Here is a 23,533-nt window from a genome sequence, read left to right on the forward strand (position 1 = left end):
AGGAGGCAGGCGCGGGAGCAGCAGCGCTCCGCCCCGGACGTGCCCGCGCTGCCCCGCCCCGCCAGCTCGCGGCCGCGCGCAACAGGCCGTGCGGGGTGAGTGGGGCGATGCCGGCGGGCGGGCGCGCGGGTTCCGCCAGGCGCGAGCTCCGCAGCTCCCCGCCAGGTCTGTGGGACCTTGGGTCTGGGCCCGAGAGCTCGCTGGCGCTGGTGGCTGCAGGGCCGGGGACGCGCCTGAACCGCTTCGGCTCCCCGGAGCTCGGGCCCTGTGGACACGCCGGGACCAGCGGTTCCCGGAGCTCAGGGTGCAGTCGCGGATGTCTTCGACTCCTGGAGAGGCTCACGTGCCTCTGCGCGTGGTCCTGAGACCCGGGACGAACGCGGAAAGTTTGTAGGCTTGACAAGGAGGGTAGGAGCGCGGTCACCACGTGGGCTGCCGGGGCCTGGGCGGCAGGTCGGGCCTAAGAGACGCGTTGCACCCAGGAAAGCTGAAGTAGCTGTGCGTGCGGAGGCGGGAGCTGAAGCTCTCCCTTACCCATTCCTGACTTAAAAATAACACCCTTTGCTTCCAGTTCATTAACTTATCCACAAGTAATTGGCTGCTGACTCCTTGGGTTGTCCAACAGGTTAAAAAGACCAAGGTTTTCCACTGTTTTTTTAGGAAGTGCAGGCCTGGGAGTCAAAAGGCTCTAATTTCACCAGTAATTAGTTGTATGTCGTCGCCAGAAGTTTCTTTCACTGGTCTCATCTTTTAAGTGGAAGAGCCTGATCTACCCAGATCTTAAACCATCAACCAGATGGTTTTAACTCCCGTCTCTATTTGTGACCTCGTGGTTACCAAAGTACATTAATGAGGTACAATTCATTTTTCTTCTAAAATAAATCTAAAAAATAAATGCCAGTCACAACTTAAGGTCAACAGGAGAACTTCTCTGCATTAATGATAAATTCTTATGTGGAAAAGAAATCATTAAGTTAGCCTGGGCGACCTTGTTACAGGCGGTATATTATTTTTATAAGGTGTGGGTGCTTAAATGAGCTGACTTCAACTATTGTCCTGTGTAAGTGGATCTATAATTCAACTGGAGAATTTAATAATGTTAATGTAGATTTCTGGGTCCCAGTCATTAGAAATAGCCATCCAGTAGGTTTGGTGCAGGTCCATAAATTTGCATGTTAACAAAACTTACTGGTTATGCCCACAGACTACAAAACACAGCTGCAAAACACTGCTCAGGGTAAACCCAGTCACACCTCCCTCCTCAGGTTGGTAATAATTACTGATATGTATTTGCCTTTTAGTCCTTGAAATACTGTTGAATACCAAAGCCACAGTGCCTTCAGAACAAGTCATACTGCAGGAGGCAGGAGGTCTCTCTTTTCCCTGGCTCTGTTTTTTTTTTTTTTTTTTTTTGGTAAGGCCTTGCAGATTTTTTCTCTGAAACTGTCTATAGACTGAAGATGAAAAAGTGACAGTTAATTTAGCAAGAATTTATTGAGCACCTCCTATGTGCTGTGCTCTGCTAGGTTCCAGAATATACAGATAACTGTCCCTTCAAGAAGCTGTTACGACTTCTTGTCATTCATAGTACTTTGGAAAAGGTAGGACACCTTAAAAATATAAATATCTTTGTTGGCTATAGTATGAGCATAAGTATTGATTTTTCTCGTAGCATTTGTCTGCAGGGTACTTAAAGTATGAACTGTGAGTCTTTTGACTTAAGCTTACATTTTAATGCTTATAGTCAATTCAGTGAAAACAATTATTTTTCAAAAACTTTTTTTCCCTGTAATATTATAACTTCTCTCTGGGTGGTCTGTGAGGTTTTAGGCAGGATTTTTATAGACAAAGCATTCTTTTGTCTATATTTCTTGGATTTGAAGTCTTTTTTTAAAACTTTTTACTGCTACTGAAATTGGGATGCATGTTAGGATTTTTGTGTGTTTAATGAAATAGGCCATGTCTTCTTCTGCCTTCTGAAAGCTATTAAAATGATGCTTGTCTTACACCATGAGTAGTGTGAAAATCAAATAGTACATTTGCCTAGTAACATCTAAGCTAGGTTCCAAGTAACTGAGCCTCCACTCATTTCAGCATGAACATAGAGAAACAATAAATGATGTCACTTTTGGCGTTATAAATAGTGAAGTTTATGTTCTAACAAAAGTGTTTGTTATACAGTATTGAGGTTTATTTTGTGCTTTTAGGTGGAGAAAATTAGGTGATTTTATTTTGGTTTAAATATTTTGTGCATTTTAGTCACACTTTCTGGTGGGTGCGCTTATACTGCATTCATATGTTATGCTCAAGGAAAATAAACCTTTCACCTGCATCTTCCTGCTTCTTCCTTTAAATATCAGAGGGACTAATTCTGAGTAATAAGTGTGTGACTATAAAATTGTAAGGTGCCTTTAATGAAACAAACCTAATAAACCACTCTAACATTTAGTTTTAAAATTTAAATTTAAGCAATATGTTGGGGTCCCAAAGACCATCTGTAGGTTCTGTGATTTTCCTGGGAGAACCTACTGATTCATTACAGTAAAAATATACTAAACAGAATTAGTAAAGGAAAAAGTTGTATGGAATAAAGTCCTGTGGTGACCAGATGCAGGGTTCCAAGGTCTTTATTGTAGAGTACTTAATTACTGCAGGCTCTAGTTTTGTCAACTGGTGTGAAATGTTGCCAACCAGGGGAGCTCATTAGAGACTCAGTGCCCAGGGTTGTTATTGGGACTAGTAGCATAGGATCTCTCTGTCTGGCACATACCAAATGTCTAGACCCAGAGAAGGAAAGCAGGTATTCAGTATAAATTATATTGTTTTACACTTTAGGCGTAGCGAGCCATTCATCAGTTAATGTTAGTGGGAACCCTCTCAAAATCTTAAGTTCTCAGATGTCATCCACAAGCTACCCTTTCAAAGGTTTGTAGTAGCTACTCTTTACTGACTCTTCTCATATCTCCTTGTATCTTTACATCACTTTAGAATTCCAAATACTGCAATGCTTTTTCTCAATAAAGCCTTGATTCATTGGTTGAGAATTCAAATTTGTCCTTTTGACTTAAATGGTATAGGAAACATTTTCAGAAAATGTATCTCATTGACTATATATCCTAAAATACTAGTTTATTTTTTCCAAGCTTAAGCTCTTACCCCTCTACTGTAGGTTTTTAATATCAATTTGCATTAGTTTTCCACCATGATCCTATATATCTTTTGAAATAACTGAGCTGTTCATTGGCTTGAAATTTAGGTGCTAAACTGAGGCTCTTATAGAGGTTTATATTTTGACTTTTCCATGTCTTCATTTCTTTGGCTTGAATCTGGGTTGCATTTTAAAAGTTTTTTTGTAAATTAGTTGCAGTGTGTAACGAATTATTCTAGGGTATTTAATTTCCAGGCCAGAATACTTTTTTGTGTGTGTGTGTGTGTGTTGGGGATTGAACCCAGGGCCTTGCACATTGGAGGCAAGCCCTCTACCAACTGAGCTATATCCCCAACCTGGAATACCAATTCTTACTTGATCTGTGGTGTAGCTGAAATACTGCTTAGTTACAATGACAAGAGGAAAAAAACAGCTTTCTTGTAATCCTGATAACAAAATAGGAAAACATAACATTTACAAGTTACTGGTCTTGGGGAAAATTTGGCATTATAAACACAAGTGCTTTTTAACTTTTTTGTTTGTTTGTTTTCCTCCCCAGACAGAAAAACCTTCTAAGAATCTGGTGAAAATAATCCCTTCCTTGGGGTAGGGTGAGTACAGGTTGAGTGTCACTAATCCCAAAATCTGAAATTCTCCAAAATCCAAAACTTTTTGAATGCCAGCATGATGCCACCAATGGAAAATTCCACCTGACTTCTTAGCAGGATATCCTAATGATCTGTGCACATTGAAGTTGGAGGGTGCTGTGTTAGAGGTTAATGACTTTGGTATTTCAGTTATGGTGTTTTATTTTCGTTTAAAAAGTTGGTGTTTAAAGACTTGGCATGTAATTATTTTTAGCCTTCACTTTTCAGCCCTTTTTTTTTTTTTAATGGGAGGAGGATGATAAAGTGGGAGTTTTCAAGCTCAAATTTGGGAAAGAAGAGTTTCAGGAGGATAGTGGAGTCTTAAGAGCAAGCAGCATCTCACTCCAGCCACCAGGTGACACCACTGGTCCAGGCCATGGTGGATTCCACCTGAACTACAATTGAGCATGTGCTCTTCTGAGGAGCACCTGGCAGTGGACAGCTATTGATTGTTTGCCATCAAGTGTTTGTAACTCAGAGTACATCTAATTAGATTCAGGGCCTTGTGCTAATAAAGCCGAATTCAAAAATTTGGGCTTTGCTGTGTCAATGGCAACAGGCTAAATCTATGACTAGGAGCTGCTGAGATAGTTGAATGGCTTAATAAATAATTCTAGGACTTAGAGCTTGTGTACAAGAAAAGCATGTTTTCCTTTAGATGAATGCATAATCTAAGTAGAATGTGAAGCCGAATCATATCTTGGAAGAAATAGCATTGGCTTAAGGCTGTCTCATATCCTGGAGGAAGCAGTACTGACTTGGGAAGAATTCTCATGAAGACATAATGTTCAGACATGGTTTGGTGTTTAGGCCACTCACACCAGCACTGGCACTCCCAGTAGACCTAACCATGTGTGTTTTTGTTCTTTGGGTAGGTTTGCATTCCCTTCCTGCTTGAAGACAGACAATGCCAAAGAAAGCGAAGCCTGCAGGGAATGGGAAGGAAGAGAGTCCTGTTCCCTCTAAGCAGGTGAAGGCAGAGGCAGCTGGTGGGCCTTCCATCTTAAACTTTGAGAGCCCCAGTGGTCTCTTTGAAAGTTTGATTTCACCCATCAAGGCAGAGACTTTTTTCCAGGAATTCTGGGAGCAGAAGCCCCTTCTCATTCAGAGGAACGACCCTGCACTGGCCACATACTACCAGTCCCTGTTCAGGCTGACGGATCTGAAGAGTCTGTGCAGCCAGGGTATATCCTATGGAAGAGATGTGAATGTCTGTCGTTGTGTCAATGGGAAGAAAAAGGTTTTAAATAAAGACGGAAAAGCACACTTCCTTCAGCTGAGAAAAGATTTTGATCAGAAAAGGGCAACAATTCAATTTCACCAACCTCAGAGATTTAAGGTAACAAGTTTCCCTGTGGCAGGTGACCACACATCAGCTCATAGGTGAATACGGTGAGCCTCCTGCCATCTGGGGAAGGGGTAGCACCTAGTTGGCCGTTAAATGCATTCCAGCTCTGAAGAGTCTATGTTATATTTTGACTAAAATGTTAGAATCTAAGCGTGGACATGGTTGAGTATTATTGAGCTGCAAAAGCTAAATTCTGTTGAGAGTTTATAAAGTTATTAAAGTAACATTACACCTTCAGGATCGTGTTCTATGGACTGATTTGTGTTTTTGTATATCGTAAAGACTTCTGTGTGGTTTGTCCTATTACTACAATTTAATACGTGATAGCATCAGGGTGCTATTTTTCTTGAAATTGCCTCCCTTTACTTCCTACATCATTCTAAGAAGAGGCTTCAGAGCTGGGACCAGATCATATACAGATGTATGTCTAAGAAAGGGCCTTCTCTTCCTTATTGACAGCTGAACTGGTGACATTAAAGGTTGGGGTCCTGAAACTTCTCCTAGGGAGACAGTCATAAGTGGGGGATAACTCTGATTAAAATTTATTCTGTAATCAGTGATTGACATTTGGGAAATAATTTGCCACCTCTATACTCACATCCTGCATTTATAAAATGCAGATTTATGATGAGGTAATCTGCTGTTTTAGAGATGTAAGACCTTTTCATGACAGCCCCAAATCGTTGAGGGTCTCATCTGAGTTTTAGATACTATTATTCCTATTGAGAAACCCCTGTGCGGCCAATGGTGGAATGAAAATGGCAGCATGGGAGGAGAAAGTGGGGTTTAAGGAGATTCCATATTGAGGAGAGTAGGATTCTCTCTGTATTATGGTTTCTGGGACTCTGCCATCAGTTACCAATAGTATTTCTTGTAGTTTAACTCAGGAGTTGGTTTGTTAGATCTCATTACGCTTCCTCTAGTGAGTGCCCTTCCTTTTCTTGTCTAAAGGATCTGAACCTATTTATACTCTGGATGAATTATATGTGCTCTTAGAGTTTTCAGGACAAGTTCTGATTTTAATTGTTACATCTCAGGCAATCTTAAAATGTTGAAATGTCCCCATAACGCCAGCCTTTTGGCTCTAACCCCCCAGAAGGAATTTATAAATGATTTCCCAAACAAAGTAATGATTTGAATTTAGAAAATATGAACCATACATAAAATGCTTCTCTTTAAGCTAGTTCTTGACTCTGACTAGGAGTAGCATTTTTTAAGAGTGGTTTTTAGAAACCTAAAAACTATGAATGTAAGTAATTCAATGAAATCGATTGCATATAATTTGGTAATAAATCAGAAGTTTATCATTTGGCCCATGTGTGGTGTCCTCTGTGGCTTTCATTTCTGTACTATGGAACCATAGCCCTCAGGGCTTTTCTCTGCTTGTCTATTTAAGCCTCGCATACCCTTCTAGGATTCCCAGTGGTCAAGAACCTGTTTCCTTTGCCCCATTTACTCTCTTCTTTGGTTGGGTTTAATTATAGAAAGGATGAGCTTCCTCAGCCCAAATTCAGCCCTCATGCTAGACTAGGAGTTTTTGGCTTTTCCCCTATTTCTACCACCAGTACTTTTTAAAAAAAATTTATTTATTTTTGATTCATTGTACACAAATGGGATACAACTGTTGTTTCTCTATAGTACATGAATACAGTCACACCACTTGTGTAATCATACATGTACATAGGGTAATGATGTTTGTCTCATTCTGTTATTTTTTCCTTCCCCCACCCCATCCCTCTTTTTCCTCTATACAGTCCATCCTTCCTCCATTCTTGCCTTCCTCCCACCCCCCATAATGAATCATCATCCACTTACCAGAGAGATCATTCAGCCTTTGGTTTTTGGGGATTGACTTATCACACTTAGCATGATATTCTCCAACTTCATCCACTTATCTGCAAATGCCATAATTTTATTATTCTTTATGACTGAGTAATATTCCATTGTGTATATATACCACAGTTTCTTTATCCATTCATCAATTGAAGGGTATCTAGGTTGGTTCCACAATCTTGCTGTTGTGAATTGAGCAGCTATGAACATTGATGTGGTGCATCACTGTAGTATGCTGATTTTAAGTCCTTTGGGTATAGACCAAGGAGAGGGATAGCAAAAGATATAGGGACTCACCTTCTTACATAGAAGCTGAGTTCTAAATTCTGTGTTATAAGGAGGTTTAGTGTATGTGTGTGTGTGTGTGTGTGTGTGTGTGTTTAGGAATGAGCCTGTGACATCAGAATAGAAAAGTCCAGGGCTGGGGCTATAGCTCAGTGGTAGAGCGCTTTCCTAGCATGTGTGAGGCACTGGGTTCAATCCTTAGCACTTCATGAAAATAAATTTTAAAAATAAAGGTTTAAAAAATAAAAAAGAGAAGTCCAGAGGTGGTTTATACTGGTTAGGTTGAGAGGGTGTTAGCCTGAATAGTTAGCCCATTGTTTATTGAGTCTCAGCTGTCTAAGTCTTATTAATCTAGATATTCTGAATACTTTCCATAGCTATTCTGAATTAGTCTGGTGTTTCTGATTTCACATTTAAGTCATTTTCCTGCTAGACTTTGAAAAATATGTTTGTTGAAAGTAGTAGAACTTATGAACATTTAGCCTTTCTTTAGGTATATGAGCGGTCTTAGCCATGGCATTCTGTTTTGGTTCTGTGGAGATTCACATTTGGAAATTGGAGAGAGGTCAGTGGAGGACGTTGTACCCAGACGGGAGAGAAATCTCTACCACCCCTCTTGTTTATCTTCCTGTCCTCTGCATCTTTGTGCACAGTAGGAGTCTGTGGTGTACAGGACCCAGGGGCCTGCCTTGGGCTCCAGTCAGTGTTGGTGGGATAACACCTGTATACTGCTTTGTAGTTTAAATAGATTTTGAGATGAGTTGGGGTGTTAGTAGCTTTGCCTTACAAAGAAATCAGTCATCTTGCTTATAACTACAATTGAACTCCTCCTTTTAGTAGATCACTGTGGGCAGATTCAGAAGCTAAAGGTCTAAGAAAAACAGAAAAACTGTACAATTGATAGCATTTGCAGTAACCTTTAAGAAGAAGAAACATGTTTACATCAGTTGCACACCTGAATGATCTTGAATGATACTTGAGTTGGGAAACAGAGTTGCCCATTTGGTCCTGAAAGACCTCTCAGGACATCCGGAAAGCAAGAGAAAATCTCTGGTTTCTTAGTGGTTCCAGTTACTATACAAACATAATTACAAAGCCAGGTCCTATTGGCCTCTCCCTGAAGTAAATTAGGTTCATTGGGAGCTCTGTGAACTCTTCTGAGCTATTCAGAGGCCATTAAATTACCATTAAATTATTTTCCTGTGTCAGGGAGAACCTTTCAGATCTAAAATAAAGAAACCCAGTGGTCTATATAAAGATATCTCCCAACGCTTTGTTGTTGTTGTTGTTGTTGTTGTTGATAATGCTAACCCATTTCATCCCACTTGGTATTTTTAATACTATCAATCTCTTTCAGTCCAGTGATAGAATTGACTCTCAAGTTGCAATTGATATATATGCTCAGTAAATATCTGAAAATGGTGTCATATCTTCTACGTGCCAGGCACTGTACATTCGTATGATTAAAACTTTGGTCTCTTTAGTGTAGGTGACTCATCTTTTCTTCAGTTACCTTAAAGGCATGGATTGTGGAACTGATCTGCCTGAATTTGAATCCTGACTCCATCATTTAATAGTTGTGTATCTGGTACCTCAATTTCCTCATCTGTAAACTGAAGATAATGGTAGTAACTGCCTTATGAGACCGGGTGGTTGTGAGGGCTGTACAGTGAATAGTATTAAAGCACTTAGAGGCTCTGCCTGGCCCATAGGAAGTGCTGATATCTATATGGCCTAATTGTTGCCTCCCTGTCTTGGGCTTCTCTCTCTCTCTCTCTCTCTCTCTCTCTCTCACACACACACACACACACACACACCCCCACACACACACACATGCGCAGGAAAACAGAACTCCTATCTAGGGCACATCAGTCGGCCTTATGCCTGAAGAGTTCATTAGTGGCTAGAGAGAGGGAACATTGCTCAGGCTGGTTCTTAATTCATTTGTCTGTAACCTTTTCCTAAGTTGTCATTTCTGCTTCCATTGCTTTAAATAATCATTTTGTGTAGGCAGTTCCCAAATGTAAATCTCCAGCCCTTACTTCCTGCCAAAACTTCAAACTTACTTAAAAACATTTCAACACTGAGGGGAGGGGAGTGGTCTTAGCATCCCACATTTAACCTTTCTGGTGAGGAGCTCTTTTTTTTCCCCCTCCTGGAAATTTGTTTTTTAGCAAGCCTTTCTTGTCTTGGTGAATGGAACTGGGAGCTTATTGCTCAGGTCAAAAACCCAGGTTTTTTTTTTTTTTTTTTTTTTCCCCCATGTGCCTTTATCCACCAGCATGTCCTGTCAGTTCTACTTCCAGAGTTCCTCTTGGCTTTTCAAAGTCTACTCTCTATCCCTCTTTTGCCATCCTGCTCATATTTCATCTGCTGCTATCTCAGTAGCTTCCAGACTAGTATCTTGCATTTGTATGATCTGTTTTCCACCCAAGAGCCAGAGTGAGCTTTTAAAAATGTCAATTGGAGCATGTCATTCTCCTGCTTAAAATCCTTCATGACTCCCAGTTACTGCCTTGCCAGTCTTATTTGCTCTCTTTCTTTTTTTTTTTTTATTGTAAACAAATGGGATACATGTTGTTTCTCTGTTTGTACATGGAGTAAAGGCATACCATTTGTGTAATCATACATTTACATAGGGCAATGTTGTTTGATTCATTCTGCTCTCTTCTTTTCAGTAGTGCTAGAAGGGAAGATTCTTGAGGGCCCTTTCACTGGTTAATTGTCTGGCCTATGATAATTGTAAAGGGAAGACTTCGTAAGTGAACAAAACGTTTGTTTCCTCTTATTTCTAATCTATTTTTCACCTACCACCCCTTTTCTTTAAAGGATGAGCTTTGGCGTATCCAGGAGAAGCTGGAATGTTACTTTGGCTCGTTGGTTGGCTCCAATGTGTACATAACCCCCGGAGGATCTCAGGGCCTACCTCCCCACTATGATGATGTTGAGGTGAGAGAAGAAGCACATTGCTCAGAGTGGGGAAGAGTGAGCTGTTGACAACATGGTTGTTAGGTTGGTCTTGGAGTCATTAGGGTTTGATTTGATTCACATTACTCTCTTAAGGCTGCAGGACCATGTTTGTGGCTCTTCTTTATAGTCACTCTCTGGAGATCTTGAACTCATCTAAATGTTGGGCCAAAACAAATCCCTCTAAATTGATTTCCTGCTCCTTCTCAAAGGGAGAGATTGTTTCCAACCCTACTAATAAAAGAACATCACATTCGTCCTTTCGAAACAAGGAATTTCCTGAATTCTATAGAAAAGTAATTAGCCTTTTCTTTAATTTCACAAGTTATGGTCTTTAATATAGTGAGATCACACATACTCTTTGCATCTGCTCTCATTTTCTTCTTTTTTTTTCAGTAGCTGCCAAAAATGTGTATATATTTTCCATTTGTAGAAAACTTGGGACAGCCTGAATGAAGGTCATGATTTAATTTAAGCACTGGCACCTTAACAAATGTTGATTTCACTGTTGTATGGTTTCCAAAAAGTTAACTGATTTAGGTTAACTTTTTATTTTTGTGAAAATATGAGGTATGTGAACACAGAGGTAACTGTAAAAAGTCCTTTTTTCCCCTTCTGAGACCAAGTTGATAGCAGTACATTTTCCAAAAGTGTTTTTATTTCTATTCTTAATAGAGCATTAAAGTATCTTTGGCCAAATAAAACAATAAAAAAAATTTCCTGTTTGCCAAGGCCCCTTTCAAATATTTTAGGCATTCCATAATAGCTGAAACTTGGCTTTTCCATCTGCGGTTATGGGCTTTCAGATGTCTGATAGAAGATTTAAAGGAGTGAGAGTGTTGGTATACAGAATTGACAATGCTCTGGTGAGTGAAAAAAATGAATATCTGTTCAGTATCAGGATTCATGATGACCTGTTTTAAAAAACTAAAACTGGTAGTGGCCATTTTTATTGTGTGGAGTAACATGCATTTCAGATTCCTTCATTTTTATTTTTTTCTGAAATTTAGGATTTGTCTAAGCGCTCTCAAAGAACTAATATTCTAAAAGACTTTGCCTGTTCATTGTCAGGAAACTCTCTGACCTCTCGGGTGTGTGTGGCTTTCTGTAGGTTTTCATCCTGCAGCTGGAGGGAAGAAGCACTGGCGCCTTTACCCACCCACAGTGGCCCTGGCACGTGAGTACAGCGTGGAGGCTGAGGCCAGGATTGGCGCTCCAACACATGAATTCACGTTGAAGGTATGGAGTGACCATATGGGCACCTCTGTGAGCTGGCTGTCTCTGTTGCTTAGACAAGTTTAGGTGTGAGGTTTAGAGCTTGTGTTACCACCCCTGTGGGAGAGTGTCCCTGGGACTCAGAGGTAGGGTGGCTTTCCTTGCAGCTGAGCCAGCACAGGCAACTTCTGAAGTCGTCTTGGGGGTTCGCACTTGGAGAAGTAAGCTGAGGATAAGGATGTATTACATTAATTTCTCAAATAACCTATCACCATATATGATCCGGTTCAACAGAAATAAAGTTAATTCAGTGTACCACTAACTTCTCCAGGAAAAAAGTGGAAGATTTGGCCTTGGGCAGTTTCTCCACCTCTAAGATAACAGTTGGCATGTGTTGTAAATTGCTTAGGCAAAGCAGGGCCAGGAATCCTTTCAGTTTTATAGTTGCAAAAACTTGAACGTGACATTCCTCCTGATTATACAGCAGACTACTTCGGCACTCCCTTTCTTTCCCCCTACATATAGTTACTGGAAAAATAGTAATTAACGAAAGTTCTTGAGGATTCTTCCTCCAGGGAGCCAGGTGGCTTTATCATGTGCATTGGTATCTTTCTGCTGAGAAAATCTGTCTTTGAGCAGTTAGTGTGGATGGGAACATAGCCAATCCCCAGCAGAGGTTGTTGAGAAAAAACCTGAAAGTATAAGAAAGCTTCATAATTAAACTTTATACCCTTTCTTAGAAAATGCTATTTTAATTTCCTTTAGTGGCAATTAAACAATGGTTAGTGGCAGTTAAACAATTCAAGCCAGAGATGTTTGCAAAAGAATATATTGCAATGGAATTATTTGCATATAGTTATTGTTTTTGCATTTCTTGCATCTTGAAGTTATAATTAATGTAGAATTCTTGTCAATGCCTTATGTCTGCTTCTGGATTTTAAGATCTTTGCCTGCTTACATGCCAAGAACTGGGGGAAGCAGTCTATAATATAGGGACCTATAGTAGTTGTACTTAAATAAATCAACAACATAAAGGTAACCTTGGTTTTATATGTCTTTAGTCAGCAGTTACTAAACTGTGGTCCATGGGCCAAACATCTGGTATACTGCTTGTTTTTATAAATAGAATTTACTAGTACAAAGCCACACCCATTCCTAAAGTATGTCTTTGACTGCTTGCATTACAGTCTGCTAGTTACCACAGAGAACACGTGGCCTCAAGACAAAAATACTATACAGAAAGAGTTTGCCCATGCCTGCTCTTGGTGAGGTACATTTAGTAGACTCTTGATTGATTGTATTTAAGCTAGAGACTAAGCCATCTGGTCTTTGAGGCCAAGGCTGAGTTGCTCAAGCTGATAGCCTGGCTCTTTGTCCTGCTGAAGAAAGTCAGGCTTCATAGTGGTCTTCAAGTGGGAGATATGAATTCTCTGTACTGTTGCCATGGGACTTGGAGGAGGAGATCGAAGAGATACCCATTAAACACTCAGTGAACACTGTTCATTAATGGAAGCTCTGAGACTCCTGAAAGAAGAAAGACAGCATTCCGAGGTACACTGTTTTGAAGTGTGTATAGGCACCTACATGTGAAGTTTTAATCAGTGTACCTCTTCAAATGAAATCTTGTGTAATTGCCCAAACAAAAACTGGGTCATTCTGATTGGGAGAGGTAGTGGAAGATACTATGAGAGTCTTGAAGCCCTTATCACCCTTTTCCCCCACTATTCCAGTGCTAGCCAGTACAGCACCCCTGCCAAACCAGGAGTTTCAGGGTGAAGACAGCCCCCATAGCAAAAATAACCACCCTCTGTTTGGGAGTCTGACAGAGCTGGGTTTGGATTCAGATGTTGTCACTTAACCCGTATACTTGGAGAAATTATTTAAGCCTTTTCTTCTTAATTAAAATGGAGATCATAACATTTACTATGCAAGCTGTGAAGATTGAAGGATATTATTTTGATGCCCCCAATGAAATAACATGGATGAGATGTGTAAGTATGTATTGGTGTAATGATTATTTTAATAACATATATTTATTATAGTTCTGGAGGCCAGAAGTCTAAAAGTGGTCTCCACTGTGCTGGCAGAATCACATTCCTTTTGGAGGCTCTCAGGGAGATCTGCTTCCTTGCCTTTTCCAGTGAGGGCTGGAGAGCCTTGATCAAATGTTTGTGGAATGAATGTCATGTATATGTCACTCAGGAGACACTCAGTAAATGGTGGTTTTAAGTATCAATAAAGTATTATTTACCTGAAGTACTGTCGGCTTGGTGAAATTTAAAACAAATAAGCAACCAAAATATATATATAAATATATTGCCTTTTGCTTTGAGGAAAATCTTTAAAATTCTTTTAAAGGTGTTATTTCTTGAGGTCTGTCTCTAGGGCTCCTGGACTTATCTATTGAGCTGGATTGCTTCCCTTACTTGCAGAGAGGAGATGAATGGCTCTCAAGATTCCTTCTCTAGGCAATTAGTGAATGTAGGTTCAATGAGATTAGGGAGGAGGAGCTCAGGGAAGGAGTAATTGGGGAAGAATATTCTGTCTGCTGGTTTGGGAAAAGGGATAGAATGGAGCAGGCGTATCTGCCCAAGAAGATAATCTTTCATTATGTCTAGTTTGTAAGTTCAAACAAGGTTTTTTTTTTTCTAACATTTTCTGAATCTATGTTGTGTGCTCGGTGCTTTGCGAAGTTGGGCTTTGGGGAGTGTAGAATGGGTAATTGACCCTTCTTGGAAGAGCTCAAAAATTGTCAGGGTGGCAATGTGGCAGCCAAGATGTGTAATACAGGCACATACCCATCATTACCCTGGGATCTTTGAAAACTGCATCTCCTTAATTGTGTGGAGTATGGGGATGTTATCCCTATTCTAGTAAAAGAGAAACTGAAGTCTAGAGAAGGTAAGTGAATTGCCCTGGTCACCAGCCCATAAATGGAAGCATCGGTATGACAAGCCCCATTCTTAACCAGGAGGGAGTAGCTCCCCAAGAACACCTTCCTGGATCCCGGAATCAGGCAGGGTAGTTTGGGGTATATCTGGTGTCATCTTGAGAATAAATACAGTGAACCTAGGCTTAAAAGTTTCTTGTGGATTAGAGTGATGAGCTCATGGACACAGTGAAGCCAGACACCACATCCCAGATAGAGACTGTCCCATGAAGCAGTGGATCTGAATGGAGAACTGAAGCTCAATGCCTGTATTTATCTCTTTAAAACAAAGAGGACTGGGGCTGGGGAGATAGCTCAGTCGGTAGAGTGCTTGCCTTGTAAGCACAAGGTCCTGGGTCCGAACCCCAGCACCCAAAAAAAAAAAAAAAAAAAAACAAACAACAAAAAAAAGAGGACTAGCTTGGCATGGTGGCGCACACCTATAATCCCAGCAGCTTGGGAGGCTGCAATGGGAGAATCGCAAGTTTAAAACCAGCCTCAGCAACTTAGCGAGGTCCGAAGCAACTCAGCGTAACCCTGTCTTTAAATACAAAAAAGCACTGGGGATATGGCTCACAGTTAAGTGCCCCTGGGTTAAATCCTGGTACCAAAAAAAGAGGATTGAGAAGTATAGCTTTTATTAACTCCTCCACCTTTTCTTTCTCCTTTAGCCAGGTGATTTGTTGTACTATTCCCCAGAGGGACATTCTCAGGCGGCACCTACCAGAACAAGTAAATGCTCTGCTCTACCCTCAGCCTAGCATCCCAGGAAGTTCCGAGTTATGGCCCAAGTAGCCACATTCAGGAGGGACCCGAGGGAGCTGGCCACATCCTCTTGTTTCTATCTCCTTGCTGACTCATATTCCTTGATGTCCCATGTGTGATCAGCCCTTTGGACTTGTTCCTGGGAACATCATGGATCTTACTCTATATAGAATACTGGGAATTGCCTGAATAAAGGGTTCCACAGTTTGAAAAGAAAAAGCCTGTAGCTATTGGTTTGTCAGTGTGTTAGTGATGCCAGGCTGGGCTTTTAATCTCAAGTGTCTCTCTCTTCCTCCCTCTCCATCCCTGCCACTTTTTAAAAATTATTGTGGCAAAATATATATAGCATAAAATATGCCATTTTGAACTATGTCTAAATGTAGAGTTTGTTGGCATTAGATTTACACAGCCATTACCACTGTCTGTTTTCAAAACATTTCCAAGGTTCCCCAAAAAAATTCTGGAACCTTTGAAACCTCTTGTTTTCTTAAGAGTTTTAGTTTTTACAGTTCATGAAATTTAAGTAGGAAAGGGAGTCTGGAACAGTAGGAACTAAAAGCACATGAGATAAAAATAGATCCACTTAAGGGCTGGGAATGTAGCTCAGTTGGTAGAGAGCTTGCCTCACAAGCACAAGGCCCTGGGTTCAATCCCCAGCACCATTAAAAAAAAAAAAAAAGGATCTGCTTCAAATCATGACAGGAATTAGTTCATTTATTTAGCAGGCATGCACTATTCCTGCCAGTTGTCAGGAATGCAAACATTACATTTTGATGGGCTTTGAGGAAGCGGACACTTTGGAAGTGGTGGCAGGATCAGGGGATGGATGTGTAACTAGTTGCCAAACAGTGTGATAAATTCTGTCTCAGGTTTGCAGAGATACTCTTGGAACATAGAGGAGTTCACTTGGCTAAGCTGGGGTGTCAGGGAAGATTTTAGAAATGAGTTGACACCAACCCTAAGTGAGTCCTAAAGTGTGAATAAGTAAGGGTGAGTCAGAAGGTCAGGGTAGGAGAGAACATTCTAGGTCCAAGGGACAGTATGATCCTCTCCTATGTTCAAAGCCATAACTTGCAAAACTATTAAGCATACCTCTACTTCTTTGGCTTTTCAGTATGAGATTTACCCCTATGCTTACGAGCCTTACTGGAGGAACTGGCTGGAATTGGGTATAGGTTAAGAACTAACCCACAAGTCTTTGCCCACAAGTAGAAGGTCCAAGCTTTATTAGGCTTCCATTCAGAAAAAATGCCTTTGTCAGGCTGGGGATATAGCTCAGTTGGTAGAGTACTTGCCTCGCACACAGCCCTGGGTTCAATCCCCAGCACCACAAAAAAAAAAAAAAAAAATTCTTTGTCACTGTGCCTATTTGGGTTTCTTGAAGAGTGAGGAACAGGAAGTCTGAGTCCAGCTCACAAGAGCAGAGCAATTGAGGGAGTGAGTCACAGAGCCTGTGGAAGGGCCCTGCCACAGTCTGGAACTGGAAGTTCATTCTGGGTCTAGAGCAGCTCTGGACTTTAGCAACCAATTGTTTTGCCCCACAAACATCCATCCATCTTCTTGTATCCCCTTGTTAATGTTACTCTGCTACCCACTGCTCCTGAATTCTCTCTGCTTCTCTTTCATTTCTTTTATTGTCACCGTCTGGTTTTCTAGTCATTGCTTTTTGCTCCCTCCCTTTCTTTCCTTAGCTTTGTGTACTCACAATATTGTCTTATCACATGCTGTCATCAGTTACTTCTGATTTCCCTCTGTATCACTGAACCTATTTGCTTCTGCTGTTAAGTACTTGACTCACTCTGTTTCCCAATCCCGAGAGTGAAGATCTGGTAGGCTACCTTGGATCCCATCTCACCCTTATCCAGTCACCTGAAAGTGGGGAAAACTTTATAAGTTACAGAGGTTGCTGTTCATGGCTGTGGTTGGGCACCACAACTGATGTGTCTAGACTAGACTATGACTTGTGTAACTTGAAGACCTTTGCTGAGCCTGGGCTCAGTCAGCTCCTGTAGGAAGGTGAAGATTTAGGGCCTCATCTTAACACCTCTCATGGCAACACTGTTGGAACATTTGGGGCCTGCTATATGGGGCAACAGCAGGTTAACTTGACTGTTTTATCAAAGTGAACCCCTTAAGAGGTATTATTCCTGAATTTTGGAAAGTCCTAAGATTTGTCCTAACTTTATTTAGAGAACAGAGCGCTATTTAACTGCTATTGAATTCCTCTGAGTTGTTGCCGTATGACTTTCACCTATAAGGGTGCAAAGGAAGTATGTATTTTATGTGGCTGCATATGTCCTACAGTTGAAGTTCAATTAAAAGATGTGGCCTTGAGTCAGAAAGCAGGAGGCCACCAGGTAGTGGATACCTTCGGGAAAGTATGTCTCAAGTGGCTTTTGCCCTAATTTGCCACTTTATCAGAAGGGGAGCATAAAAGTGTTAATTTTCCTTACTGAGTGAGAAGCAAAAGTCATACTGTGAATTTCCATTTTGCACATAGCCAGCAATTTGAAATCTGCTGGTAACACAGGAAAATTTTAAACAAGCTAAGAAATGTTTAAAGAGGGCAACCCCACGGAGAGCATTTCATACACTGGCACATGGTTAAGAATGAGCCAATTTTAACTACCCCAGAGAAAGCAAACTAGAAAGCAAGTAATTGAGCACTGATGCTTATCCCAAGATGTTATTTTTGACCATGGACTTCTACCTCACCCCAGTACAACCACTGCTAGAAATCAATTCTTTTGAAATAGTTGTTGGTGGATATTTTACTAAGGAACAGCTTCCCTTAAGTGCAGTGGAAAATGTGACATTTCACTTTTCAGACTAATTACATAGTCTGGAGATCTTGCTATTACCCTAAATATATTTCTGTTAGATTTATTGCATAAAAGATACTTTTTCTAGGTCCCATGAATTAAATTTCCTACAAAGCTCCTCACAGATACTTGTGTTAAAACTTCCCTTGAACTTCCTATTTTATGACAGTATCTGATTCATTTTCTGGTATCTTTAAGAAAAATCATGAAGCTAGCTTAGCTTTCTGCTTAACTTTCCAAGTGAGTGCCTGCAGAGAGAGAAGCAGCATGATCAATGAAGATCTAGGTTTTTATGTTGAGTAACATCAAAATAATTGAATTCAGAAGGCCTGGGCTGGGAGGTTGGAACCCCACTTTACTTTTTGGTTTTATTAGTAATGGGTATTTTGCATATATTTATATGTATTCACTGGCTTTTATTTTTTTGTGTGTGTTATGTGTTCTAGTTCATGGGGAGATTTTCTTTTGGACACCATTTCAGGGCTTGTGTTTGATACTGCAAAGAAAGATGTAGCATTACGGACTGGAATACCCCGGCAGCTGCTCATGGTAAGAGTAAAAAAAAGGCAGGTAGAAATGAAGGTGGCAGCCTCAGCCCAGGCCAGCTGAAGCCCTATCTTATGGGGATCCAGGATCCTTTTTTACAGATGAGCCACGCTCTTCTGCTGTGCTGGCCTACTGAGTTGTATGATTTGCAGAAAGAAGGGATACCAACCAGAGATCCTGGGTGTTGCATAAACAGCTCTTCTCCTTTATTTCACAGTGATAGTAGCAGGCCTTGTGGAATGCTGGTTGAATAAATCAGCCAGGAGAATTGTATATTTAGCATGCATCAGACTACAAGTTAAAGAAGAAATCTGCGGGCATTCCTGTCCATTTTTGCATTTTGAAACAGGAGTACAGTTTGGTAGTTTTGAGAAGATCATTGAATAAGAGCAGGGTGGAGCAAATGTTACATTCACTATCTTAGGATAGTGACTTGCTTTTCAAAGGCAGGGCCAGACTGCTCTCTATGTCCAAGATTCCTCTTTCCAGGCAAAATCCTGAAAATTGTTCTTTTTTATAAATAGTAGTCGCATAAGATGAACAAGTTGCAAAGAAGTAATAGGTTAATGTTCCTAAGAGCCCTGGTTATTCATGTCCCCTCTTGAAATGATACAGAATCATGTCTGTAGTGTGTGTAGGCTCAACATACTACTGTGGAGACTGGGACCTGGGCAGTAAATTCTGCTTGGGTTCCAGCCAACACCCACTTCTGTGTTTTTAGCAGGTGGAAACCACAACAGTTGCAACAAGAAGATTAAGTGGCTTTTTGAGGACTCTTGCAGACCGGCTGGAAGGCACCAAAGAGCTACTTTCATCAGACATGAAGAAAGATTTTGTTATGCACAGACTACCCCCTTACTACATGGGAGATGGAACAGAGCTGTTGACACCAGGTGGAGCTTTCTGTTTTCTTCTAGGTGGGTGGGACTAGGAGGGGATATTTGAGGCTTTCCTGGCTAGGCTCCTTTTTGAGCAGATGGAAGTATTAATGTGGACCTAAATCCATTCTTAGTATATAGCGCTTAACTAAATGTGCTGCACTCATTAGCATCCTGGACCTCACAAATCATTTGCGAAGAACTCACATTAGAGCATGCTGAAAAATAAGAGCCCTGTCTTTGGGTGAGGAATATGTATACTTATGGGTACTCTGCTACTTAAAATCTTCAAGAAATTTCAAGAACTTGAACACTGAAATAACCTTGTTGGAATTAAGGCAACGATGGGTAAAATGTTGTCATCATCAGGTGATATACAAGCTGAAGGTTATCACTGACCTTCTTCAAGTCCCAGGTGACTAATCTATGACAGGTTTAGCCTGCAAGTGACAGTGCACTCTGGATAGATGATGTCAGTATCTTTTAGGAGAGGCCACAGAGAACACCCTCTTGAACCCAAAGTTGTATTTATTGACTTGTTGCAAAGGAGAAGACTGCACACCATTGGAAGGGCATGAGGAAGGACTCAGGGATGTGGGCCTGAGCTCAGTGATTTTGGAGAAGACTCAAGGAAGCAGGGCATTGCTCTGGATTGATGCTGTCAGGAAGAAGGAAGGATTCTAAATCCTATCTGATGGGTAGGAGTAACACAGTGTTACCACAGGTCAGCAGCAGCACTGGCGGTTTGGACGGTGTTCTTAGTTTTGCCTGAGTTCAGATACGGGTCTAGAATGTTTTTGTCTTGATCCTTCCTGGTTAGGGTGGTCCTGTCTGTCACTGTTGCTCTGTAAAAGGCCTTGTCAGTTGCCAGGCTGGCTCACAGGCTGCTTCTCTTTCTCAGTGTTGAGTGAGAGGTATATTTTTACTAATTTTTATAAGTCTTATCACCAGGTAGGAACCACTGAAATATACAATGCTTTGAAGGAAGTTTAGAGATTTTTATTGCACCATTCAAACCAAGTATTTTACCAGCAGTGTTTTAATCTTTAGCAGAACAGAATTTGCTCAGCCCCAGCTTATGACCCACTATGTTTTCCCTAATGGTTTCCTTGTCTTAGCTGTTCTAGTCCATAAAGTTATACCTCCTTAAGACTCTCCCCACCCAGAAGACCCCGTAAGGTCTGTCAGTTGTAGTGGCTGCTTTTTCACTAAGTTAAATCCACTTTAGAAAAGAGTGACTATTTTTTCTTTGAACTTTATTAGATAGCTTTTATTGGACACTATACTTGACCTACATAGACTTCCAGGGTCATACAGCTAAGAATTGGTGGGTGATACAATTTGAACTCAGGCAGTCCCTTGTGTAGGCAAAGCTCATAGAGGATAGAAACTGGAGAAATAAGTGCAGATGGCAATATGTCCCAGTCTACTGCTGTAGCTATCATGTTTTGATTGCATTATTTTTACCTGTTGATTGTACTCATTAACATTTATCTAATTGTATGTCTGTTTTAAAAATAAGATGAGCTCCATAGGCGGTAAACTCATATTTGTATTCACCTGCAGACCATTAGTTTCCTAAATAGTTGTACCTTTGAAAACAAGTTTGAATGGCTGGTTTCCTTTTTTTCAAGGCTGGATTTCTCTTTGGTGTTTTCTAGGTGGAAAGTTACCAAGGTTGGACAGCGTAGTGAGTCTGCAATTTAAAGATCACATCATCCTCACAGTAGGGCCAGATCAGGATCAATCTGTGAGTATCCAAGGAAGATTTCCTTTCTTCCCAGTGTGTTTCCACAGCAGGGCTCAGCTATTCAAAGGAACATTGGTTCCTGCTCTTCTCCTTCAGGAATCCATCTGTGTTCAGTTTAATACCATTACTCTGGTCAGATAATGCCCAAAGTTTACTGTTCCAAATTTTCCTGCATGTTGGATATTTGAGGGCTTCCCCTCATCCCCTTCTTCATTTCTCTCATGTGAACGTGTCTAGTCTTGGTTTCCCATCCTAATGCAGGCCATGTTCTTAAGAACCCCTGCTTTCGTCCCTCTCTGATCATTTGCAGTGCATACATTCATTTTCTGGGTGGTTTTGCTAATATTTTTTTCTCAACCTTTAATCCCATAGATCACAAAGAACAAAGTCTACATCTGTAACCTTGCCATGTAGCCTGTGATTCCCAAAACTGGCTGACTGTGGAATCAGTGAGAAAGCTTTTAAAAATTAAATTCCTGGGCTTCCTGTGGTCTGGGTTAGAACCTCTGCATTTATGGTTTCTTAAAGTTCCCTATACAATACTAAGGACCTTGGGGATTGTCCCATACCCTGTTCTTACTCAGCTCATTTGGAAGGTGCCCCATGAATGATTGAGGAGGAATTTACATGTCTCCTAATCATTTTGTACCAGCCATCAGGGCCAGACGTGAGGGGCTGACATAATAAAACCTCAAAAATACACTATTATAAAAAGTCTAGTTATTTTGATAAACAATTAATTTGAGATGATGTGCAACAAAGAATGAGAAAAGGTTTCAGGAGACAGTAGAGATCATTTGGGAGGCTATCACAATTCAAGTCTCATTTTTCTATAAACTGCAGTTAAGCCAGGCCTGGTGGCGCATGCCTGTGATCCCAGAGGCTCAGGAGGCTGAGACAGGAGGATCTTGAATACAGTGTCAGCCTCAGCAAAAGCAAGGCACTAAGAAATTCAGTGAGACCCTGTCTCTAAATAAAATACAAAATGGGGCTGGAGATGTGGCTCAGTGGTTGAGTGCCTCTGAGTTCAATCCTTGATACCCATCCCCCCCCAAAAAAATAAATAAATAAATTACCAGCTTGTATTTTTTGTAATTTTTTTTTTTCTGGATGCAAAGAGAGTGCAGATATACTTAATAACTCAAGTTCCTGAAGATGCTGTCTTTTAAAATAATGACTTTTAAGTTCCCATTAATGAATTATACAGTGTGTATATGTCCACATATATAGCTTTTTGCCCAAAGGATTCCTTACAGATTCAAATAATTTCATTTGAGCACCAAGGCTTTAAGATTTTTCTTGGTGTTGACTTACCAGAAAATCCTTCTAGTATTAAAGCCCTCAATATTTTGTTGATGACTTACCATTTTTTTCTTTAAAGGATGAAGCTCAAGAAAAGATGGTTTACATCTATCATTCTCTCAAGAATAGGAGAGAAATACACATGATGGGAAATGAGGAAATAGAGGTTTGTTCCAACTGAAGCAGATGTCTGCTGTGATTTGGGTGGTAGCTGGGAAGAAATCAGTTATTTTTTTTATATGTAATGTGCTTTCTATGGCTGCAGTGTGGACTTACTACTTGATATGATTGACAGAGATCTTGTGTGGGAATGGTTAAGTCAGACAATTCTGTGATACAGACCAGTTTTTAAACATACTAGCTGGAACCTGTAGCCTTATAGGAAAAGTAAAATAAATGTAAGGCATTTTAAATGATTAATACCACTACTTAATTTACAATGATTTTCATTTTGATTTAAATGAAAATCAGCAATTTTTGTGACTTCTCTAATTACATCTGATGTAAAGAGCTTATCTGAAGTTTTGAAGCGTATCAAAACTAACAATGTAAGGTTTATATGAAAATGCAACTTCAGTGAACTAACTTTTTTAAATTAAACTTATCCTTTTTTAGTCTCATGGACTTCGTTTCCCTTTTTCACATGTGGATGCACTGAAGCAAATTTGGAACAGTTCAGCAATTTCCGTCAAGGACCTGAAGCTTACTACGGATGAGGAAAAGGAAAGCCTGGTATTATCCCTCTGGACAGAATGTTTAATCCAAGTAATCTAATGCTGTTATGGAATCAAATACCTGTTATTTTATATATATTTTTTTTTTAAAGGGATGTTGGTAGGAGAAAAATGTCAAATGTCCTTACTTACCAACCCCTAATCAATATATGGGAACATGGAAGGGGGGAAAAAAAAAACCCAAAACAAAAACCAAATTACAAGGTATCCCAGAATGTGACAAAACTGTATTTTTGACAAGTTTATTAATCCAGTGTGGTAGAAAAGGCACAACTCCAAAAAAGTATCATGTAGAACTAAATGTCATTAACCTTTGTTCTTTGGAAGTAACAACTTCTTTAAAATTGTTCTAGAGCCAAGAAGG

At 40.4% G+C, this 23,533-nt stretch overlaps 1 protein-coding gene across 1 annotated transcript; it reads left to right on the top strand.

Annotated features, from left to right (window-relative positions):
* Nucleotides 1-107: 107 nt before the first annotated feature.
* Nucleotides 108-23,409, top strand: LOC124992886 (ribosomal oxygenase 2-like). The gene is given in 13 exon segments (XM_047564215.1): nt 108-854; nt 3,708-3,759; nt 4,671-5,134; nt 10,091-10,210; nt 11,340-11,361; nt 11,364-11,467; nt 15,044-15,085; nt 15,923-15,987; nt 18,406-18,508; nt 19,227-19,398; nt 21,045-21,133; nt 22,515-22,601; nt 23,051-23,409. Coding segments are annotated over 11 exon segments (1,395 nt in total). The 5' UTR covers nt 108-854; nt 3,708-3,759; nt 4,671-4,702; the 3' UTR covers nt 23,210-23,409.
* The last annotated feature ends 124 nt before the right edge of the window (nt 23,410-23,533 follow it).

Source organism: Sciurus carolinensis, chromosome 9 (genome assembly GCF_902686445.1).
Source record: "Sciurus carolinensis chromosome 9, mSciCar1.2, whole genome shotgun sequence".
NCBI lineage: Eukaryota > Metazoa > Chordata > Mammalia > Rodentia > Sciuridae > Sciurus > Sciurus carolinensis.